General features: G+C 48.1%; 1 protein-coding gene across 2 annotated transcripts in view; it reads left to right on the top strand.

Annotated features, from left to right (window-relative positions):
• LOC146806345 (F-box/WD repeat-containing protein 7-like) overlaps positions 1–23,052 on the top strand; it is a 458,999-nt gene that overhangs the window by 425,899 nt on the left and 10,048 nt on the right. For both annotated transcript variants that reach the window (XM_085623550.1, XM_085623549.1), the window contains exons 11-12: positions 5,466–5,691; positions 7,757–7,967. In XM_085623550.1, the coding sequence (XP_085479676.1) occupies positions 5,466–5,691; positions 7,757–7,967 (437 nt within the window). The remainder of the gene's footprint in view (positions 1–5,465; positions 5,692–7,756; positions 7,968–23,052) is intronic.

Below are 23,052 nucleotides of genomic sequence, written 5' to 3'. Positions count from 1 at the left end.
TTCCTTTTCATCAATCTCTGCCTGCTCAGATGCTGATCACAGACGCCTCACTGCAGGGTTGGGGGGCACACATGGGTCCTCTCCAGACTCAATTACTGTGGTCTCTATAAGAGCGATCCTACCACATCAACAGGCTAGAGCTGAGAGCAGTTCACCTAGCCCTCAAAGCTTTCCTTCCCTCGATTCAGGCAAACTCAGTATTAGTGCAGACGGACAATACAACCACAATGGTACTACCTGAACAAACAGGGGGGATCTCGCTCACACACACTTTCACTGGAGGCTCAAACACTCTGGCATTGGCTCCTGGCGCGGAATCTGTCAGTCACAGCAGTCCACCGGCCGGGAGAGCAGAACGTGAGAGCGGATGCTCTCAGCCGTCACTTCGAAGACAGAGAAGACTGGGTTCTCAACGACTAGGTCGTCGAAGACATCTTCCAGTCATGGGGTCGTCCCACCATCGACCTCTTCGTGGACGACAAAAATACGAAATGCCGAGACTTCGCCTCAAGGTTCTACCGACCAGGATCGAAAGGGTATGCACTTTTGATAGACTGGTCAGGGGCATTTGTGTACGCCTTTCTACCTCTTCCGCTTATCCAGAAGGTGGTGACCAAGCTGTCTCATTTGTGCATGAGGATGATACTGATTGCCCCGGACTGGCAGAGACAATGGTGGTACTCGGACCTTCTGCACCTATCAGAATGCCCTCACAGAAAGCTGCCGTGCAGACCGGACCTGCTGTCAAAGATGAACAGGAGGATTGATCACCCCAACCTTCCCTCACTGAACTTGGCAGCATGGCTCCTGAGGTCCTCCAGTATGGCCACCTAGGACTACCGCAGGACTGCATGTCCATTTTGAAGGAAGCAAGAAGACCGTCCACGCGGCATTCGTATGCATGCAAGTGTTAGCGGTTTTATATGTGGTGTGTGCAAAACAACTGTAATCCAACCAAGGGTCAGGAAGAGGTCATCCTTCCTTACCTACTTTATCTGGTGAAAGCATGGTTGAAGTTTTCTTCCATTAAGGTGCACTTAACTGCATATTGACGCTCGCCTTCTTTATTTCAGTTTCAGGCTGTTAAGGATTTCTTAAAGGGTTTAAAGAAGGTCTACCCTCCGGTCCGGCCTCCTTCACCAGCCTGGGAGTTAAACCTAGTGCTATCGAAATTGATGGGTCCGCCTTTCGAACCCATACACAAAGCAACCTTACAACATCTTTCTTGGAAGGCGGTTTTCTTGGTGAGCGAAATACAGGCTCTCTGCCCTAAAGAACCTTATACAGTTTTCCATCTTAATAGGGTCGTGTTGAGAACGCACCCATCTTTCCTTCCTAAGGTGGTGTCAGATTTTCATGTGAATCAGACCATCTCTCTACCCACCTTTTTTCCCAATCCCTCCACTCCAGCTGAGAGGCCTTACACTCTCTGGACCTGAAAAGGGTTTTACAAATTCTATCTGGATAGGTCCAGATCTATGAGAAAATCTGATCAACTATTTGTTAACTATGGATCGATCAGAACTGGTTTTGCAGCTTCAAAGCGGTCCATCTCCAGATGGATAGTTTGATGTATCAAACTTGCTTATCAATTAGTGCAGAAGCCCCTTGGGTATTCGAATGTTCCTCTAAGATGCCCTGCATTAAAAAACAAAACAGTTTAGGAAGTGGCAGCACTTTGATGAGGTATTAAGTGCCTACAAAATAACTGACATCCCCCCAAAGTGCTTTTTTGCTCCCTATTTGCCCCCCCTCCAAACAAGGTAACTAGGGACATCCGCTGATATTGGGTACTTACGACCTGATTACCTCTTCTGTTATGAGATCTTTCCACTTGCTGGCGCTAGCTTGGAGACCATGCAGATCAGCAGTAGTTGTCACCTGTAGATCTCAAAGATGCAGACTTCTATTGTACAATCAAGAAAGCACATCACTCAACGTTTTAGCTGAGTGTTATTCCCAAGGCATTATCAGCGATCTCTTGTTTTAATAGCAAATTTGTGAAAGACTACCTACCAGTCCAGACGTAGTCACAATATTTACTTCCAAGGGCGAAATCTATAGCACTGTTTGAATTAACTCACTCTGTTAACAGTTGTTTAGGGGAACTTTGTCCAGTGGTTTGACAATGTACCAGCCCTTGTGTACTCAAACGTTATTGTGTGCAGCACAAATGGTCTCTGAGATCAATTAATAAGTTGCCTCTAAAATTCTAATCACCATTTTGATGAAGCTCTCCTGGGTTCTTGCTGATAGATTGAGTCCTCTGACTTGGACATTTCAGTCCTGGTTAAGCATCTCTGGTCTTATTGCCATGTTACCCAAAATGTAATTCAGTTCTTATTCAGATGGTCTCATTAAACCATTTATGTTCAGGATGCTGATATCTGTTTTCCCTGGTGTTCTCTGGAATCCCAGATTTTGAACTGGCCCCTTTTTCTAACTTCAACAGCTCACACCGGAATGACCACAGGTTCATCCGAGTATGGCTTATCAGCTCTTTATTTGAAGGAACTCAGATTCTAGAATTCAGGAATGTTAAGGACTGAGATTTATAAACCCGTCACCTGAAGTTTAAGGCCATTGCCATGGACCTGGACCTGGACCAAGAACCATATAAGTTCTTGCAGACAGTGATGCAGTGTTTAACCTATTTAAGAAGAACTACCTCATTCTCTTTGTGTCAGGTCCCTCCAGGACAATGCTCTTGGTGAAGCATATATTCAAAGGAAGCTCCATTGTGCTGTACTCAAGTGATGGGTCAGTCACAGTGTTCTATTGAACGTTTTCACGGGCTGTATAGATGCAGTTGTTACAAAGAACTCCTCTTACTTCAGGAGTTATGTCTTCAGTTTGTTTCCCAAGTGGAAGGGGAGAAGTTTTTCCCAAGAGATGTTCTCCTGTACTGGGGTGGATGTTTAAATCTGCTCAATTCTCCACAAGGTCAGCCCTTTTTTATGCCTTGCTTGTTTTGGTCACGTGAATTCCTCTTATCAGAGAAAATGTGCTGTATTTTCCCAAGCTCCAGATACCCCAGTCCTGCTGAAGACCTGATTCTTCATTATTGCTGGTGCCTTGGCACAGGGTAATCATTAATGACTGGGCATTATCCTGTTTCTCTATTCTTCTCCTCTAGTTTCTGAGGATCGCCAATGCTGTTGCACTTAAATATGCTAATCCAATGGGCACTTGCCTCTGGAACGGTCAAATCAGCCAAGGTTTACCCAAGGAGGTGATGGGGTTAGAACCTCTGATACAGCATGCTACACAAAGACTACCCATAAAATCAAAGTCCAGTCAATGGTATATAGTTGATGAAATGGGGCTTTGACTTTTACAGGGAAGTAAAGACTGTAAGAAAACAGTTAAAATCTGCTTATACTGGCCACCAGTTAAGATGACCAGTCTTCAGTGTACAAACTCTGCAAGCCCTGCAAATGCGATTCTTTTGGAGAAGGCCATATCCATCTATTCTTCAAATATCAAAATGTCTGCGTTGCACAGGTCACAATCCAAGGACCATCCCTGCCTGATAGCAAGTTAGTAGCCCAAAGCTTACGGTTGAGTTTCCACTTTGCATGGGCTCCTGAAGCAAGAGGACCAAGGTCAGTCCAGTTACGTTGCTCCAAGCAGACAAAGCTCACACAGAATGCTACGTTTCTAGCTACAGGCAGCAACATAGTAAGTAGGGAATGGGTTGGATCTTACTAGAAGTAGGAATGCACAGTGAATAAAAGAATAATGGATGCCTCCCCTCCCCTTCTGGTAAGGTTCACAAAAGGGGTCCTGATCAGTGATATGCAGGTTGTGATGTCCATTCACCCTGTATGAGAAGCATCTGCAGGTAGAATCTGCTTGTGTATTGAATCGAAAACATTGCCTACAGTAAGAGAAGAGGAACCCAAGGGTTGTCGATGACAGTTGAGGCTGTCCAAACTTCTGAGGTTAACATAGGTCACAGAGCCCCTGTTAATTTGTCACACTCTACAGTATAAATACTGTCATTGTCTGCAATACCTTCCTATGTGTCAATAAATAACCTGTTATTTTTAAATCATGCCACTTTGACCTGATAGACTTTAGATTACTTACTTAGGGTTCCAAATTGTCTTCCCACTCCTTGAGTACGCTTTTAATGTTCCTAGGCTGTACTTTAATAGTGCAAACTGTGTTATGGACAGTAGGTGTATGGTAAATGACCATTTTTACAATGTAGCATGCAATAGGTTAGTTTTTATTGTGTAGGGTGCTAATATTCTTTAAAGTATACAGGTCATTCTGCTGGTCTTGGAGGCTATGATCCTGTTTCCCCTCTGGTCTTTTCTGTCTGGCATTTCTTGGACCCCATGCTAGTAATGTCCTGGCTCTGCGAGGTGCAGATTGCCTAAAATGGTTAATTTTCAGCCCACTATTCAGGGGCGTAGGTCCTGATACATTTGTAGGTGACCTGTGTGGTTGTGAAGATGGTGAGCAACTGGAAATGGAACAAGTGCAGCTCCATCAGCACAGGGATGATTTGGTTGAATTCTTTCATGCCCTTACTAAGACGCATTGTAGGGTGTAGGATGTTGATCAGTGCCAATGTGGTTTTGTTGACTCCTTTGGACAGAGTGTTGTCCGTCGAGGTGGGGGAGGAGTAAGGTCTGTACTATTCAAAGTTTTTGTTTTTTTTAGATAGAAAGGGATTTACTTTTTCAGGCAGGAAAGCTGGTAACGTGGTATGTTTTTCAAATCCTCTTTATTTGCATGTTACATATGTGAAGTAGTTTACTATTACTATTCAGAACAACATTACTAATACAGTTCTGTTAGTTGTATGTAATCTCTGTTTTTGCTGTACGAGTCACTCAAGCTGGGGACATTTTTTTTTCTGTTTTTTTGGCGGAGTGCTTCTTGAAGGAGAGGTCTGTGGGAAGAATCCAAGTAATTTCACATCGGCTGTCAGCTGGCGGTGTGAAGCTGTCTAGGTTCATGTTAAATCTTTGGTTGTTGGATGCTGTTAGTGAGTGAAGGAATTCTGTCCTTGTTACAAATAACTTTAGATAAGTCCTTGACATCCACTTTCTGTTTAGCTTGAGGCATGTATTTACTTGCTGAATGTTCTGATTCTAGAATAATGTGAGGTAGAGTTGTCTTGCCTTCATAAAATAATATAACGTGGTTTTATCCTTCATAGCACTCATCCCATCACGCCGTATGCTGTACTTCAGATTGCATGTCATAAAAAACTTGCTGGGCATGTGTGGGGCAGTGATTAACAAACTTGGGCCTTGGGCTCAGGTATACAAAGCTAGATTCTTGCTGGGCTCGCCTACAAATACATTAAAATAAACATTGTCCTGTCAGAGAAATGTTTTCCTGTATTGCCAGTCGCACAGGCAGTTGCGAAGCAGTTGTGAAAGATGTAGAGCAAGCATAAGTATATCGGAATCCCAATGAATTCTTGTTCCTGATCTTCACTACAGGGTTGTTAGCGGCTCACGTGATGCCACCCTGCGGCTCTGGGACATTGAGACTGGACAGTGTCTGCATGTACTGATGGGTCATGTGGCTGCTGTTCGCTGTGTGCAGTACGATGGCAAGAAGGTGGTCAGCGGTGCTTATGATTACACTGTGAAGGTCTGGGACCCGGAGACGGAGACTTGCATTCACACACTGCAAGGACACACCAACAGAGTCTACTCCTTGCAGGTAACATAGTAAAAGGCTTTCGATTCAAAATGGGGGAAATGGCATACAGGTCTGTTCTGTTAGTACTCTTATTACAGTATTTTGTATAATAGGTTTCTTGCCTCTTACAAATAGCTTTCAGGGTTGAAGGTGGCTGTGTCTGTGTTAACCTAGAGTTTTTCAACTTTGTGCTATAGAACAGTAGTCCTGTAATTATAGACAACAAAAGGTCCCTAGGAGCGAGTAAAAATAGAGAAGGGAATCAATAAGGACCCAATCAGTGCTTATTTTTAAAGACTTGTCCAGCCGGACAGTGGTCATAAATTTTACTGATATAGTAATTATGCAACAGTTACAAAGAGAATTCGCAAAGTTGGACACAAGCCTGTGTTCCGTACAAATAATGGAGAAAACATAAACAACAAACAGGGTTCAGGCAAAAAAATGTTTGTTACAATTGTAAGTGGATGGAAAGTAAACTTAACAAACATTACATAGAGCACCCTTATGTATAAGGCATAGTATAGTTAGGTACATATAGGGTGTGTACAAGTGTCGACGGCGTTTCGATCCTACACACGCAATATTAGGATCATCATCAGGACAACATTAATAAGGCCTGTACAATTTAACCGGGATCATACGGGAGAAAGCATAAACCGCGATCCGGGTCATGAAGGAGGGATGGATGGAATTAGAAGTACGATGGAGAAGGAGGCAACCACAAGACTGGGGAGGTCGTGTGGAAGGGGCTCGCTGCAGGCCGCGTTAACACACGTGAACAGGAAATAAGGGAATCCAGAATTAGTACGCGACGGATACAAACAATTGCCAGCAGTCGGCAAGGTCCGCGACTGGTGGAGACAGCTTCAAGGGGATTATCCCGATCCGCGGCAATGCGCGTTCGCGGGGTGATTTCCGGAATCCGGCAGTGCGGGAGCAAGGTCCGGTGATACGGCAGCCGCACTGCCGGATTCCGGAAATCACCCCGCGAACGCGCATTGCCGCGGATCGGGATAATCCCCTTGAAGCTGTCTCCACCAGTCGCGGACCTTGCCGACTGCTGGCAATTGTTTGTATCCGTCGCGTACTAATTCTGGATTCCCTTATTTCCTGTTCACGTGTGTTAACGCGGCCTGCAGCGAGCCCCTTCCACACGACCTCCCCAGTCTTGTGGTTGCCTCCTTCTCCATCGTACTTCTAATTCCATCCATCCCTCCTTCATGACCCGGATCGCGGTTTATGCTTTCTCCCGTATGATCCCGGTTAAATTGTACAGGCCTTATTAATGTTGTCCTGATGATGATCCTAATATTGCGTGTGTAGGATCGAAACGCCGTCGACACTTGTACACACCCTATATGTACCTAACTATACTATGCCTTATACATAAGGGTGCTCTATGTAATGTTTGTTAAGTTTACTTTCCATCCACTTACAATTGTAACAAACATTTTTTTGCCTGAACCCTGTTTGTTGTTTATGTTTTCTCCATTATTTGTACGGAACACAGGCTTGTGTCCAACTTTGCGAATTCTCTTTGTAACTGTTGCATAATTACTATATCAGTAAAATTTATGACCACTGTCCGGCTGGACAAGTCTTTAAAAATAAGCACTGATTGGGTCCTTATTGATTCCCTTCTCTATTTTTACTCGCTCCTAGGGACCTTTTGTTGTCTATAATTACATGATTCCCACGGTCCCTGGCCGACCTCTTATGGGTGCTCTTGTTGTAAATTAAATAGAACAGTAGTCCAACATAGGATGGGAGGCTCAGACCAATGCCAGATTGTTGGCTTATCCACACAAGATACGTTTACATTCATTCATGCAGTCTAAATGGAAATTGTGTACATGGTCATTGGTTATTTCTATCTCCTGGGCCTACCCTTGGACACTCCATCTCTAAAGTATCTCCATTTTGCGTCCTTTACCATGAAATACTGCCCTATGTCATGTGATGTTTGCTGCTTTATCCCTTTTTGTTCTCATCCTTTGCTGTGCTGCTGTGTTTTCACTCGACTTGTTCTGCTGTTCTCCATGGTGGATGCTGTCTGACAAGTACTCTCCTTTCCTCTTTGCAGTTTGATGGGGAGCATATTGTGAGCGGCTCCTTGGACACCTCTATCCGTGTCTGGGATGTGGAAAGTGGAAATTGTTTGCACACGCTCATGGGTCACCAGTCTCTGACCAGTGGCATGGAGCTGCGGGATAACACCCTTGTCTCAGGAAATGCCGACTCCACTGTGAAGATCTGGGATATAAAGACAGGACAGTGCTTACAGACACTGCAGGGTGAGTCCATGTCTGGTGTATGGGTTGGGGAAATTGAGTGGCAGAGCAATAGCCTAATACTCTTTGTACCAATAATAACTCTCTCTTCCATCCTCTTTTATGTGCTACCAAAACCAGCAACAAACTTCTCTCATGCCTCTCACTATACTATGTTTGCTATTGATGTGTTTTTTTCATCATACTTAAGTTTCAAAATAGGCACGGGGTACTTCTTTAAGGCACTAGTTAGGACACTTGCAACTTCACCATGACACATTTGATAAGCCACCAAATGTATAGTGGTACCCATGTTAGAAAGTGAATGTTGCCTTGGGACTGGAAAAGACTCCTTCGAAGAAAAACAACAAACATCCAGACCCAGCACTAGATGGCAGGAGTATGCAAAGCATGTGAATCTACAGCTCTACAAGCCGAGAACAGATGCTTACAGGGTAAGTAACATCTGTTTGCAGTATTTTGACTAAAAAAGGTAAAAAGGTGAGTAAACTCGTGATGAGTGCCACTAGAAGCAGAGAAAAGGAATGCTATTTTCAGTGTCTATATATGTAAAGTAATGTTTAAATTGCTTCACATGCAGTCACAACAAATGAGTTTTAAATGAGTGAAACAGAAGGCTTGGGAGAGGACCACCCAGATATTTTCAATTTTTCTTTAAATCCACAATGTCTCCAATAGTCAAAATTATGCAATTCATTCTAACACCACGAAATCAACCAAATAGAGTCCTCGTGGTATCTAAGCAATTGCTCTGCGTTGGATGACATGCCCTAATACTTGAGCAGAAATATATTGTCAAGGGTTTTCCATTGTTATCTGGAAGAATGCCTTTATAAACTAGTTTAAGTGAAGTGAAGCAAGGAACTTTTAGATATAAAATTATTTCCTTTAACCAATTTTGACACATATGCACGTTTGTTAGACCCTGTGATTACTAATAGAGGAATGATGCACCTTCATAATGGGCTAGGACATAGCGGCAAAGCAAATGGCCCTCTTTCTTTGGGCTTTATGCCCTGCTCCTGGTTCATGAGGCAGGGGTGGGGCTATTATGTGGGCTCTTTAGTGATTAATACTACTGTGAAGCTAGGAACCGAGATGCTGCAAAACTACAGTTGCTTGAGTCGTCTTCCTGAGGAACAGCAAAGATTCAGGTAGCCTGCCGATTCATGGTAATGAGGCTTTGTCCTCTTACGTGTCACGTTTGTCACGTTCGAGACTGTGTGCCAAACTTCACCCTGCCTTTCGTAACCCCAGCATTGTGTAACCTGATGTGTACCCAATACCTCTTTCAAAGGAAAATAACTTAGTCTCCTTTCACACATCACACCTGGTAGTTGGGGAGACCCAGGTACAGAGCATTCCCGTAGTCCAGTCTAGATGTGATTAGGGCCTGCACCACCTTTCTACCCGCTGCCTCCGAGAGGAACGGTAGAACTTTTTTCAGCTTGCGGAGTACGCTGAAGCATGACCCCGTCAAGGCTTGGATCTGTGGGAGGAAGGAGAGTGAGCTGTCAATTTTAATTCCTAGGTTCTTGACACAGTTTTCAAGGGTCCAGGATGTGGCCAATTGCTTGGCGAGCAGTCTACCACAAAGTTGTGAGAGACCGCTCCAAAGGTCACAGTCTCCGTTGTATCCGGGTTGCATATTAGGTGATGCAGCTCCAGCCATTGAAAGACATTGGTAAGACTGTCGGAAATCTCCATCTCATCTAAGTCAGTGTCTTGTAAACAACAGCTGTGTGTCATTTGCATATGAGATGACCTTAGCGCCAAGAGACTCTGCCAACGTTGCAAGGGGTGTCAAGTAAACGTTAAACAGCGTAGGGCTGAGAGCCAACCCCTGTGGCACTCCCACCAAATGGGGCCTGGCATGAGCTGTAAAAGGTGGCAGCCAGAGTTCCAGCGACCGTCTGTCCAGGAATGATGCCAGCCAGCTATAAGCCTGATGTCTGGTTCCTATTTCATGTAATCGTTTCAGCAGCTTGAGATGAAGTACCGTGTCAAATGCCGCTAGGAGGTCAAGCACTATCAGCATTGCTTTGCCTCCCCCTATCAAGGACGTTTCGGATGTGCTTCGTCAAATCCTAGAGTGCTGTCTCAGTACTAAATTGGGGGCCGAAGCCAGATTGCATAGAGTGAAGAATACTGTTGGATTCCAGATATATGGACAGTTGATGATTAACTTCTTTCTCCAGAACTTTGGAGAAGGCAGGAAGAAGGGAAATAGGCCTGTAGTTTATTGCTTGCTTAGGGTCTGCCGTACCCTAAGCAAGCAATAAACTACAGGCCTATTCTTTTTTAGGTGGCAGGTCTTTTGCTTTTTTCTACAGAAAGGGAACTACCCCCGTAGCCAATGAAGAGTTGAAAATATGGTTTAATCGCTGGTACCACCATATTTAGAACCACGATTGGGCAAGGTTCTAGGGAGAGACAGATTTAAGGCTTTTTAGGGCTGCTAAGGACTAAGCAAGGGGGATAGGGGTGAAGGCGTCTAAGGTGGCATACGTGAGTGGAGGGGGAGCTAATCTCAGCCCCTCATTCTGCAAAGAGGGTTCTGGAATCCCAAAACTTATTCTACAGGGAAATTTTTTTTACATGAAAAACTGATCAAGCTCTTTGCACTTATTCTTAGAGGGGGTGCAGGCTCTCGAGGAGACCACAGGACGCAGAAAGGAATCAACGATTTTAAAAATTGCCTTTGCTTTGTTGTCCGCTTCCATAACTCTAGTATCCCAAAACTTTTTTTAGCAAGGTGCAGTTTCACTTGGTATAGCTTTAACGCAGCTTTGTAAGCAATGTTGTTATCAGTGGTGTACTCTTGTCTCCATATTCTCTCCAGCTTCTTGCATGGGCCCTTACAGAGGCTAAGCTCGGTACTATACCAAGGAGCCACCGGGCAAGATCTTGTTTGAGAGGACTTTTTTAAAAGTGCTTGTGCGTTCACCGTTTCACAGATCCAGTTATTTAGAAGGAAGGCATGGCACAGTCTGTACCACATCCACCCCTTTGTACCTCTCAAACATTCACTCACCAGACTATTAATTCTCTCCAACTGCCCATTGCTTTCCTCATGGGAACAGTCCACCCAAACTTCCAAGCCAGGTCCTTCCTGATCCAGAAACAAGCATCCTAGGACCAGGCGTGACAGTTCAGGCTGGACTGTTCCCATGAGGAAAGCAATGGGTAGTTGGAGAGAACTAATACCCTGGTGAGTGAATGTTTGAGAGGTACAAAGGGGTGGATGTGGCACAGACTGTGCCATGCCGTCCTAAATAACTGGATCTGTGAGACGGTGAACGCACAAGCAACAGGATCGGTTTAAGGAGTGTGAGGACGAGTGTGGCCGCCGTTTGCTGGCGGCCGCGAAGTAAGAGCCACCGGTGACCCACGGAGGTGGCCAGATTGAGATCGGGTGCAGCCTATGGACTCGCCGGGCGTGCCCCACTCAATCAGGGCAGGGGGCTGAGAAGTTTTAAACTAGCCATTTTTAAGAAAAGGAAAATAATATCTGCAGCCTGACCACGGCTTTAAGGGCTTTTCCAGCACTTTCTGCCATGCTTTAATCATACCTTAGTCTTAAGCTGGCAACAAAAGCACTGGAAATAAGGATTTCATGCACTTCATTTGGAGTTGGTGACGGCTTATATTACCGGGATTATCAATCAACTAGGACCATGGAGGAGCCAGTTGGAAAGCGGTAGGTTGGAGGTTGGACAGCGGCATAACGGCACGGAAGAGCAGCCACAGAGGGGGCGTGGCTGCCGCGGAGAACAGAAAGATTGTGGCTGCTGACCTCTCTTGAGTAGAAAAGATGGAAACATCACCAGAGAGGAGGGCAAGTACGCAAAATACTCCAGTGATTAAAGCATCAACTCTTTGGCGAAATAGAGCGGTAGTGCAAAACCGCCCCTAACCAGCAAATCTCAGTGACTGCAATCTTAGCCGGGCTCCTCTATCTGCGCTCACATTGCCATAACCCGGCCCCCAACCAAGCCTCCGTAAGTAGCTGGCGGCACCAATGTTCTGCTCTCCTGCCAGTTTTCGTAGACTGCAGCCCAAAGTGCATGCCCCTTTTCCCTGCAGAAGTGGACCAGCTAGAATAGGGTCCGGCTTGCGGGTGTGGGTTGGTGGGCCCTACTCGAGCCTTGAAGCTTTGGAAAATACGGTGGCTTGGTGTAAGGCATAGCAGCTTAAAACAGAATAGGAAAAGCACCACAACTCCCTCCTCTAGTTTATTCTGGATTGAGAATTAAGGAGGGGGAGAAGTCCCTAAGGGACAGAGGCCCGCGTTTTAAGAGGCTATTTTGAAGCTGCAGACACAGAGGTTATAAAAGGAAATGCTGCTGACAGGAAAATCACGCGGAGTTAATAAGGGACTGAAAGATGTCGTATCAAGGAAGGGCGGAAAGGATCAGGGAAGTGAGTGGAACACCCCTCGGACAATCTATAAAAGAATTTGTAGGGAAATATTCTAAAAGGAAACCCGATGCTTGTGACCATCGCTCTTTATCGCGGAGTATTGAAGGAAATGGCTGAAAAGAGGGTCTAAAGAACATAATGAGTGTAACAAATGACTCTATCCTCAAAACACTGCCAGATTTGGACCAAGTACTGGGAGATGAAGGGGGTATTAATTGAAGGCGGTTGTTTCTATCAGAACTTAGGTTGTCGTCGTCATACTAGTGTTATCGCTTTTAGGGTAAATATTTGGTAGTGGGAGTTGAGGTTCTGGGGCGGACTCGGGACCCCCAGGTCAGGGATGCACTCTAATTACACCCTCCGCGGCTCTAGTGCGGCCGGGTGCAGAGTGCTGAGGTCCAATGTTATCCAATGGGGGCCTCCGGTTGGTGGCTGCTGACCAGCAGGCCACTTGGTTGTGGGAGCAAAGCTCCTAGACTTTAACTCAGGGCAAATGGGGAAACAAAGCAGCACTATTGGTGCACCCTCAGCGGCACTAGGGCGGCCGGGTGCAGGGTGCTGTTTCGATGTTGGGCGCCCTGTTGCTTGCAATAGGGAACCTCCGGTTTGCAAAGGCACTGCAGGCTTGGGGAGGAAGGTCTTCTGGGTGAGACCACCACTTCGAGAGGTATGTTGGGGGTTGGTTAGGCACTGTCTGTTTGGCCACCCAAGGCCGTGGGGTGTCGGGTGCAGGGTTGCCTTTTAGCGTCTGATCTTCTTACCAGCTCCTGCTCGCGGTTTGGGGGGACCTTCCGGCATTTAGGCTGCAGGCTTCAGCTAGAGGTTTGAGGCAGGTCAGGGGTCGCCGGATCTCGGGTCAGGATCGCCGGAGAGACCTACTCGTGGTGTTTGCCCACTCGAGCTCGGGCTGTGGACGGCGGGTGCAAAGTGCTGTGGATTTGCGTTGTCAGGCTGTAGCCAGAGGTTGAAGATGGACAAATCAGGAGCTCATGGGAGAGACAGTTTTTGTGGTTGAAGGCAGGCAGGTCCTCCGGGGTTTTCGCGGTAACTGGCTGCAGGACACACCGGGATTTCGCAGGAGCAGGTTCGAGGTGGAGACAGGCCAGTAGGGCTGAGGCCAAGTCAGTGGGCGTCTTCCTCTTGTTAGCTTCGGCACGACTGTTTGATCCTTCTTCTTCTTTTCTTGTAGTTTCTTCTGGTCTGAGGAAGCAAGGTTCAGGGGTGCCCCTAAATACTAGATTTAGGGTCGTTTCAGGTAGGTAAAAGGTTGGGACCAATGGGTCCCTACCCTTGGGTGGGTACACCCCCTATAATGCCACCCCCCAGTGGGAGGGGGGCATAAGCCTTTACCTGGTTGGCTGGGTCCTCCCATCTGCAAGATGGCGGGGACTGAGAGTTGTGCTTCACCTTGCCTCCCCCACCTGAGGGGTGGAGTTGGCAGAGGTGGGCACACCTCTCTTCCTCACTTGTTTTTCCCGCTGGTTCCCCTGCCCAAAGTGGAGGTCAGAACCAGTTGGGACCAGTTGCTGAAAACAGCAAGTGGCCTGGGGAAGCTCACAAAGGCGGCAATCCTTTGAAGCTTCCCCTTCGTGGACCCTGCCCAGCTTGGCACCTCGTCCCAGGATGTGCATTGTTTCAGGCCCCCGAGAGCAGCAGGCTCTCGACCCAGGGGTCCAGAAACATGTCTGGTGGTGGCAGCTGAAGGCAGCCGCTCAGCCTGGACACTAGCGGTAGGTTGTTTTTCAGGTGGCATCTCTAAGATGCCCTCTGTGTGCATTTTTCATTAAATTTCACACTGGCATCAGTATGGGTTTAATGTGCTGAGATGTTTGATACCAAACTTCTCAGTATTCATGGCAGCCATTATGGTGCTGTAGAGTTCGAAATAACAAACTCCCAGCACCTAATACTCTTAATGGCAGCACTGCACTTACAATGTCTAAGAATGGACTTAAACACCGTAGGGGTACAGGGCTCATGCACCTGTACCCTCACCACTGGTATAGGGCACTCAGCTAGAGGGGTGACTGATCTATGCCAGGGCAGTGGGTTTTAGGCATGGCATACAGGGACTTTTTATTTTGACTCTTTAATTTTCTTTCTACTGTTGGTCTTAGTTTAGTCTATTTCCTTGGCCCTTGATTTATTCTTCTCGCCATACTGCATATCCTTGAGGATATTAGCATTTTTTAACCGTACTGTACTCTGTCTTTTTGTTTATCATCTGTCTCTTAATAGTTCTTAAGGATTAGTATTACTTGAGCACTTGTGAGTTTCTTTTGGGTTGTTACATTTATCTGGTCGAGTTCTTTTTTTGTGTACGATTTTCTTCGTTTGTTTAGCTTTTTACACTTGTTTAGCTCCTTGAGATGCATTCTTTCATGCAGTCTCAGTCATTTCACTCCTTTCCATCATGGCCGCTTAAGTTAAGTTTCGAGCTTGAGTAGTTAGTTTATCACGTGATCGGCCATGGCGTTGGCGCGAGCTACATAGCCTGCAGGCTCCCTCCTATTTTGCTGATCTCTCATCGTTGCTAAGATCCACGAGGACAACGTTGCGGTATCTTGACAGGGATTCAGGTTAGTGATACATGTCTTACATTCGCTTTTGTTGGTGTGCACTTGTGACTACCCTCACTGAGTTTTATACGTGTTTGTTGCTTTGGCAGGTGTTGCGTTTTTTTGGACTTCGAGTCAGGTATTTTGTGTTGGGTTTTCTTCACCCATTGGGTTTCAGTAGTTCTACAGGTGCACTTACCACACAAGTCTTTTCAGCAGAAGTTTCAGGCAGTTTGCATACTTGTCGTGACTGACACTCGCATAGGCTGCCAGTGAGTACAATTTTATTGTTGGCATTCACGTTTTTCATAGCATGTCATATGGTGGCACTTCTCGTTTTATGTTACAGCAAACAAATGATGGACGGTATGCTGACAATGCAAACCTTCTCCCCCAGTCAAAAGATCTGGGTTAAATCCATTGATCCTTTGCCCGCTACGCCACCCCAGTTTGGACCCAGCCATATGCAAATCAGTCTTGACCCTATGCCCCATTGGAACAGTCCAGACCGAACTGCCAGGCCAGGTCCTCCCTGGCCCGGAAACAAGCATCCTAGGACCGGTTTCAGGGTATGTCACCCTCCTTCAGCCAGGTTGGCTTGATTCCAGTGGCACAGTGAGCAAGGGACCCACGTCTGGGCATACCCATCCCACTTGTGGGAAGGGTATGCCCAGACGTGGGTCCCGTGCTCTCCATGCCACTGGAATCAAACTATCCTGGCTGAAGAGGGGTGAAACCCCGAAACCGGTCCTAGGATGCTTGTTTCCAGTCCTAGGATGCTTGTTTCCAGTCCAGGGAGGACCTGGCTTGGCAGTTCGGGCTGGACTGTACCCATGAAGCACAGGGTCAAGACTGATTTGCATATGGCTTGGTTCAAACTGGAACGGCATGGTGGGCAAAAAAACGATGGATTTAGGCCCAGATCTCTGTTTTGGGGTGAATGTATGACATTGTTCTGCATTCTGTCCATCAACTGTTGTTTTTGCAACATCTCGTTTTATGGCACACTTTTTGGCACTTATTATAAGGACCTCTTATCTATTCACGTTCTTCATCTGTTTAGATTCAACTGATATCATTTGTGGTTCTTGATTTTCAACGTCACTATTGTGTGGCGATGGTTCTACAGATAGGAGAGGTTCACGTTCAATCCTTTCCACTTCATAGGGTGTTGCTGGATTCAGTGGCTATGGTTGAATTTCAATTTATGTTCCAACAACCATCAACATTAAAATGCATTTATGTTTACATTCCAGTGTCCCCTGAAGAAGGGACTCCAGGTCCCGAAATGCATTGGGCACGGGCATGATATCATCAAACGCAATGTCAACTTAAATTACTGCCCCGTTGTTTCTGTTGTATAATTGTGTTCTGTGTATCAGCTATTATGATATGATTTTTTGTTGTTTGATTGAATGAGTTAATGACCAACTCTTATGTTTCATGTTTCTAATGAATATTCAATTGAAATATCATCTGAATATTGTTGTTTTGTTCATTCTAAGCATAAAATATTGGCTATGAGCTTAGCATAAATTCTGTAAAGTCGGTTGGTCATTGAATTGCCGTGCACGCGGTCTTTGTCAGGCTAAATTGCTTGATTCACTTTACACATTCATGTTCGATGAGGGACTGGCAGCCCTCAATCACTGTGTTGCACGCATTAGGAGTTGAACTAGAGAATCTTTTTGCTTAGTTTTATAGAGTCTCCCAGTACCTTTTGGTGTGCCGTGCGCCATTTATAATTCACACGGATGTGTGCTATTTCGACTCTTCACTTTGTTCTGCACCAAGACACGCAGCCTGCAAAGGCAGTGTGTGAGTGTACTGGTACAGGGCCTCTAAGGGTGGCACAATAAGTGCTGCAGCCCTTAGAGGTCTTCCCTGGTCACAGTGCCCTGGGTACCCGTGGTACCATTTAGCAGGGGCTGACCTGTGGCCAGAGATGCCAGTTGGGTACAGTTTTGGGGAAAGAACACTGGCCCTGGGAACCTGACTGGCAGGAACCCAGGACTCGACAAGTCAAGGTGCATCAGTAGTCTGGCAACAAGTGGGGGGTTACTGCAACAGAAACCCAGCTTCTCACACCATGGGGGAGGAAGATAGGGCGAAAACGGCAGAGGAAACTAAAACCCCTAAACGCTCACACCTGTTTTAAATACTGATTAAATGTTCCACCCTGGGTGAGGTTACATCAGGCGATATAAGGCAAATTAGCTTTACAACAAATTCGGAACGAAATGAGGTGAGAAAGGTCCTCTTCTATTCCCAATGTGTAAAGCAGATGGTGGTAAGGGTGGAGGGAGAGCTGGAAAAATACTTGTGCAAGTCTGTGAATTGGCTACAGAAGGGAGTAACCACAGGAACCTTGGGTTCCTTACCTACCATGCAGGACTACATCCGGAGCAAATACAGTATGACATACCAGGGGATCAGCATAGAAGAATTTGTACTGATGGAAGTCAGGGAGGGATGCAAGTAACCACAGCAAATGCTATAAAAGGTCCAGTATTGAGCAATCTGACTCGGAAGTTGAGATGATAATATAATTGGAGGATTAAGTGACCTGGACTAGGAAGCGGGGGTACTTGCACAGCTTGCAGATATTGACGTGGAATATTGGGAGTATATAAGAGACAGTTAACCCAAGACACCCTTAGATGTTGGGCAGGTATGAAATTGTGCTTTCAGGAGTCTTGGTTGTGCGAGGTACCCTAACCAATAGATGGTTTCTTTATGCTTACCAAAGAGGCAGTGCGTATGAACCTAGGGCGCACCTCAGGGGGGTTGCTTGCGTTAGTGTCATCAAAAATAGTTAACAAAGTAACCCAGTGAAAAGTCAGTGGCTACTAGCTAGTCAGGTAGAACTCTATAGTGGGCAAGAAGACAAATAATAGTGATCAATATATACATCCAGCCAGGAGCTATAATAGACTTTGAAGAGCAGCAGGGATTGCTAGGGGAAGACCTGGAGCTCATCTGCACAACAAAAGCATCACAGTTGATAATGACCCTAGGGAATTTTAGCCACAAACTGGATTCCTCCCTTAGCGATAAACTGTTTAAAGATCTATTAACCATGGCACAGGTGTCCCCAGCAATCTTTACCAGAGCAAGTGGTTCTGCACAATATGAATCTCTAGCAAAGTTGATATTGTCTGTTTCTTCCAGACTTTCCTCTCTGACCTTAACCTCTCACAGCTCTGTAAAGGTCCTACACACAATAAAGGCGCCACTCTTTACCTTATCATTGCCAAAGACAACATCAAACAAATAGGTGACATCTTACCCTGTGACTGGTCTGATCATTTTCAAATTCCCTTCCTCCTCTTAAATAAGGGCTTGGGTTGGCAGGGTCAACCCCTTAAAATGAAACAACTGACTCGCAATATGAGAGACCTCAACATCAACATGCCAACTTCAATCACCAAAAATAGACTACAGCCCCCCCCCCCTAATATGACCAACCTCGACGATCTTCCTGATCATTACATTAACATGTTGTCTAACATTCTTGACTCTATTGCACCGAAGCAGCTCAAAAACTCTTTGAAATCATTAAGGAACAATCTAACCAGTCTTCCAACCAGATCTCTACTCCGATATCCCTGCTCCCTAATGGTGGTGATATCTGAAAGAGACATGTTAGTGATAGATTCTTTACCTTAGAATTACACCCAGGTGCAGACTGGATCCGGAATGTTTTCGTCAGCAGTACCCCTGCAAGCTCAGAAGGTGGCGTCGTGAAGCTCCGCGTCCGTCATAGGAGTCGTGATCGCCGAGATTACGTCGCGGCAGCTACTTAGACGCCGCCCTCGCGCGCTGACGTCAGCTCTTTCTTTTTCCGCGCCAGCAAGCGCAGATCTGGAGAGAGCGGTACCCCCAGTCAATTTTTGACTGAGTGTTTTGGGACTTTTGTCTGTCTTTTTTGAATCTTTGACTCCTGGTGTTATAGCGATGCCCAGTTTCAAGTCTTGCGAGGTTTGTCCCCGCATGATGTCGGTGACGGACCCGCACCGTGAGTGTCTCTATTTCCTGGAGCGCGACCATGACCCCACATTGTGCCCTGACTGCCGGGCCATGGCTCCAAAAACTTTGCGGGAGCGGTCCCGAAAGTTGCTTGAGGCCCGGGAGTCGGCTCCGCGCCGCTCAATGTCCCGGTCCCGTGGGAGGTCGAGGGACCGGTCGCGGAGCCGCCACCATCGTTGGACAAAGTCTTCGCACTCTGGGTCAGTTAAGACGAAGCACAAGATGTCAAAGAAGCGACGCCGGTCTTCGCCTTCCCCTAGCCTGTCGCGCGACACAGCTAAGAGTGCGGGTGGTGCCGCTCCGGCGGAGCCTACGCAGTTGCTGACGGCCTACCCGCCTTCCCCGGGTCTGTCGGCAACTCCGGCCCAGCTGCAGGAATTTCTGTCAGCCATGGGCCTTCTCTTTGGCCCATCAGGCTCTGCCGGCGCGCATTCGGGCCCCGTGGGTCTGACTGGGGGTCCTTGCCCTTCTTCGTCGATGGCTCTGGCCCCAACGTCGTCGACGACTCCGGCCTCGGTGCCGCGAGACCTCCATAGATGCATGCATGGATCCCAGCCGATCCCGGTTGATTTAGTTTGACCTCCACCGACGTCTACTCCTCCATGGAGACGGTGCCGATCCGGTGTAGATAGACGCCGATTCTGACGCCGATGGGGAATTTTTATCCCTTTCTCTATTCTCCTCTCTCTTTCCCACCTTACCAGCAGGTTACAGAGGGCGGGGAGGACTGGGAGGGGTCTGAGGACCCTCTCGCAGCCCAATGCGAGTTAGACCCGGACGGGGAAGAGGATGTGGAGGACGCAGGTGATCTGGATTTCTCTCCAGAACCTGGCGCACTGTCTCCTACCGTGGCTGCGGAGGAGGCTGGTACTTATTCAGGGGCATTGCGTAGGGCGGCAGAGGCTCTCCTCCTCGAGCTCCCTACAGTGACCGTTAGGACTAACCTCCTGACAGAAGTGCTTTGGCCAGCGGCTTCCTCTGCGGAGACGCTGCTGCCCTTTAATGATGCACTTTCGGACGTTCTTTTGGGCACCTGGTCCAGGCCCAACACAGAGGCTCCTGTGGAGAGGAACGTGGCCCGACGCCATCGCACGGCCCCGGGCGACCCCATTTTCCTCTCCAAACACCCTACCCCTGAGAGCTTGGTTGTCCATGCTTCTGCGTCTTGGAGCGCATTCCCTTACGCACCTCTGGACAGGGAATCCAAGAAACTGGAGCAGTTTGGGAAGAAGATTTTCTGTTCCGCCAGTTCAGGGTTGCAGTTTGTGAACACCGCATGACTCTTAGGCCGTTATGCCCACTCTGTGTGGGATATGGTGGCGCAGGTTTTGCCTCAGTGGCCGGAGGCGGCCCGGACGGTTCTCTCCCAAGCTATTGCTGAGGGGAGAGATGCAGCAAGTTCAGGATTCGTTGTGGCCTTGACACCGCCGACTCGCTGGGCAGAGCGATTTGCACGACAGTGGTGCTACGCCGTCACGCCTGGCTGAGGACGGCTGGCTTTTCTGGGGATGTCCAGAACACTCTGATGGACATGCCTTTGATGGCTCTCGCCTTTTTGCGCGACGAGGCAGATAGTGCGTTGGAGCGTTTTAAGGACTCGCGGGCTACGGTCAAGTCATTGGGCTTTTCAGCCACGCGCATTCCTTCGGCTTCTGCTTTTCGCTCCTTTCGTGGCCAAGGAAGGGGCACCAAAACATGTTCGTTTCAAAGCCACAGGCCTGCCCAGCAACAGTCTCAGCACGGCCGCGGACATGGGACCTGCAGAGGTGGGTCACGGGGCCAGCGGGCGGGTCAGTCCACCACCTCCCCTGCCACCACTGCCTCCAAACCTTCCTTGTCCGGTGTTTCAGGCCCACCAAACGCCAGTGGGCAGCAGGATTCGCCATCACCTCCCCCACTGGCGCGCCATCACCTCCCCCACTGGCGCACCATCACTTCGGACAGGTGGGTTTTACAGATAGTCCGAAGGGGCTACTCACTCCCCTTCGAGACTACCCCTCCAGCCATGCCACCTGAGTACCACTGCATTTTGGGGGATCACTTGGCACTTCTCTAGGTGGGAAATTGCGACCCTCTTGGCCAAGGGGGCCATCGAGCGTGTTCCGACGCCAGAAGTAGGTTGTGGTTGTTACTCCCACTACTTCTTGGTTCCAAAGAAGGACAAAGGCCTGCGTCCTATCTTAGACCTTCAGAACGTCAATCACTTCCTCCGAAGGAGAAGTTCAAGGTGCTCACACTTGCTCAGGTCTTGTCTGCCCTAGACCCGCCAGACTGGATGGTAGCGTTTGACTTGCAGGACGCTTATTTTCATATCCCCGTCCTGCCGGCCCACCGGCGTTACCTGTGGTTCACGTAGGCCACAAGCACTTTCAGTTCACCATGCTCCCTTTTAGCCTTAACAGCTCCCCTCTGCTGTTCAAGAAAGTGATGGCGGTGGTCGCAGCTCATCTGTGCAGATCAGGGCTTTCAGTCTTCCCCTATCTCGACGATGGGTTGTTGAAGGCGGGCTCGCCCCAGGCAGTCGTCTCCCACCTCCAGACTAAGGCCGACCTCCTGCATTTGCTGGGGTTCTCCATCAACGTGCTGAAGTCGTACCTGATTCCCTCTCAGAAGGTCCTCTTTATCGGAGCGTTTCTGGACACGGCGCAGTTTTGGTTTTATCCTCCCGAACAGCGAGTCCGGGACATTCGGGCTATGATGCCGATCTTTCAGCCATTGTCCTGGGTTTCGGTGTGGATGACCTTGAGGCTTCTGGGCCTCATGGTCTCTTACATCCTGCTGACCAATCATGCCAGATGACATATGCGGGTTCTGCAATGGGAGCTGAAGTTCCAGTGAGCGCAGCATCAAGGGGACCTGTCTGAGTACATCCAGATCTCGGAGGGCACTGCAAGACAGTTGCACTGGTGGCTCACGAACCAGCATTGGGTCAGCGGCAGATCACTCTCCCTCCCCAACCGGAGCACACAGTGGTGACGGATGCGTCCCTCCTAGGATGCGGCGGCCACATGGGAGAGGCGGAGATCAGAAGCCTCTGGTCTCCAGCCGAGTCCAGGCTCTATATCAACCTCCTGGAGCTCCGGGCGATCCTACTTGCACTGAAGGCATTCCTTCCCTCTGTCAAGGGGAGAGGAGTGCGGGTGTTCACAGACAACACCACCGCCATGTGGTACTGCAACAAGCAAGGCAGGGTGGGGTCATGGATCCTATGTCAGGAGGCTCTGCGTCTCTGCACATGGCCGGAATGCCAAGGCATTTCTTTGGTGGTTCAACACTTGGCAGGTTCTTTGAACACCAGGGCGGGCGAACTTAGCCACAGGTGCATGATGGATCACGAATGGCGTCTTCACTCGGAGGTGGCGCAAGGTCTCTTTCAACAGTGGGGAGAGCCTTGGTTAGATCTATTCGCCACCGAAGAGAAGGCGCAATGTCAGCAGTTCTGCGTGTTGGAATTTCCAAGGCGGCGCTTCCTCAACGACGCTTTTCGTCCCAAGTGGAGTTGCGGTCTGTTGTTCGCCTTTCCACCTATACCACTTCTACCCAGAGTGCTGAAGAAGATCAGGCGCGACCGGGCCCAAGTCATTCTTGTGGCCCCGGACTGGGCTTGAAGAGTTTGGTATCCCGAGCAACTCAGTATGAGCGTGGATCCCCCGATACGACTGCCTCTTCGGGAGGATCTTCTGTCGCAGCAGCAGGGGACGGTCCTCCACCCGAACCTGTCCACCCTCCACCTCCTTGCGTGGCGATTGAGCGGCGACAGTTGATTCCATTTGACTTGCCTCCTGAAGTCTGTATTATCATTCTGGCAGCCAGGCATCCCTCCACTGATTCGGTATACGCCTGCAGGTGGAACAAATTTGTGGCATGGTGCACAGCAAAGGCTGTAGATCCCCTTTCTGCCCCTCTTCCAGAAGTCCTTTTGTTCCTTAATAGTGCCCAGGGCTCTGCTCTGGGTACTATTAAGGGCTACCTTTCAGCTATTTCGGCATTTCTCATGCTCCTTGATCAGCCCTCTCTTTTTAAGTCCCCTGTCGTAAGTAGATTTCTCAAAGGCATTACTCACCTTTTCCCTCCTATTC

This window comes from Triturus cristatus, chromosome 8, assembly GCF_964204655.1.
Source record: "Triturus cristatus chromosome 8, aTriCri1.1, whole genome shotgun sequence".
In the NCBI taxonomy this organism is placed as follows: Eukaryota; Metazoa; Chordata; class Amphibia; order Caudata; family Salamandridae; genus Triturus; species Triturus cristatus.
Note: the sequence above shows the minus strand (reverse complement) of the source record. Positions and strands in the feature narration are given on the sequence as shown.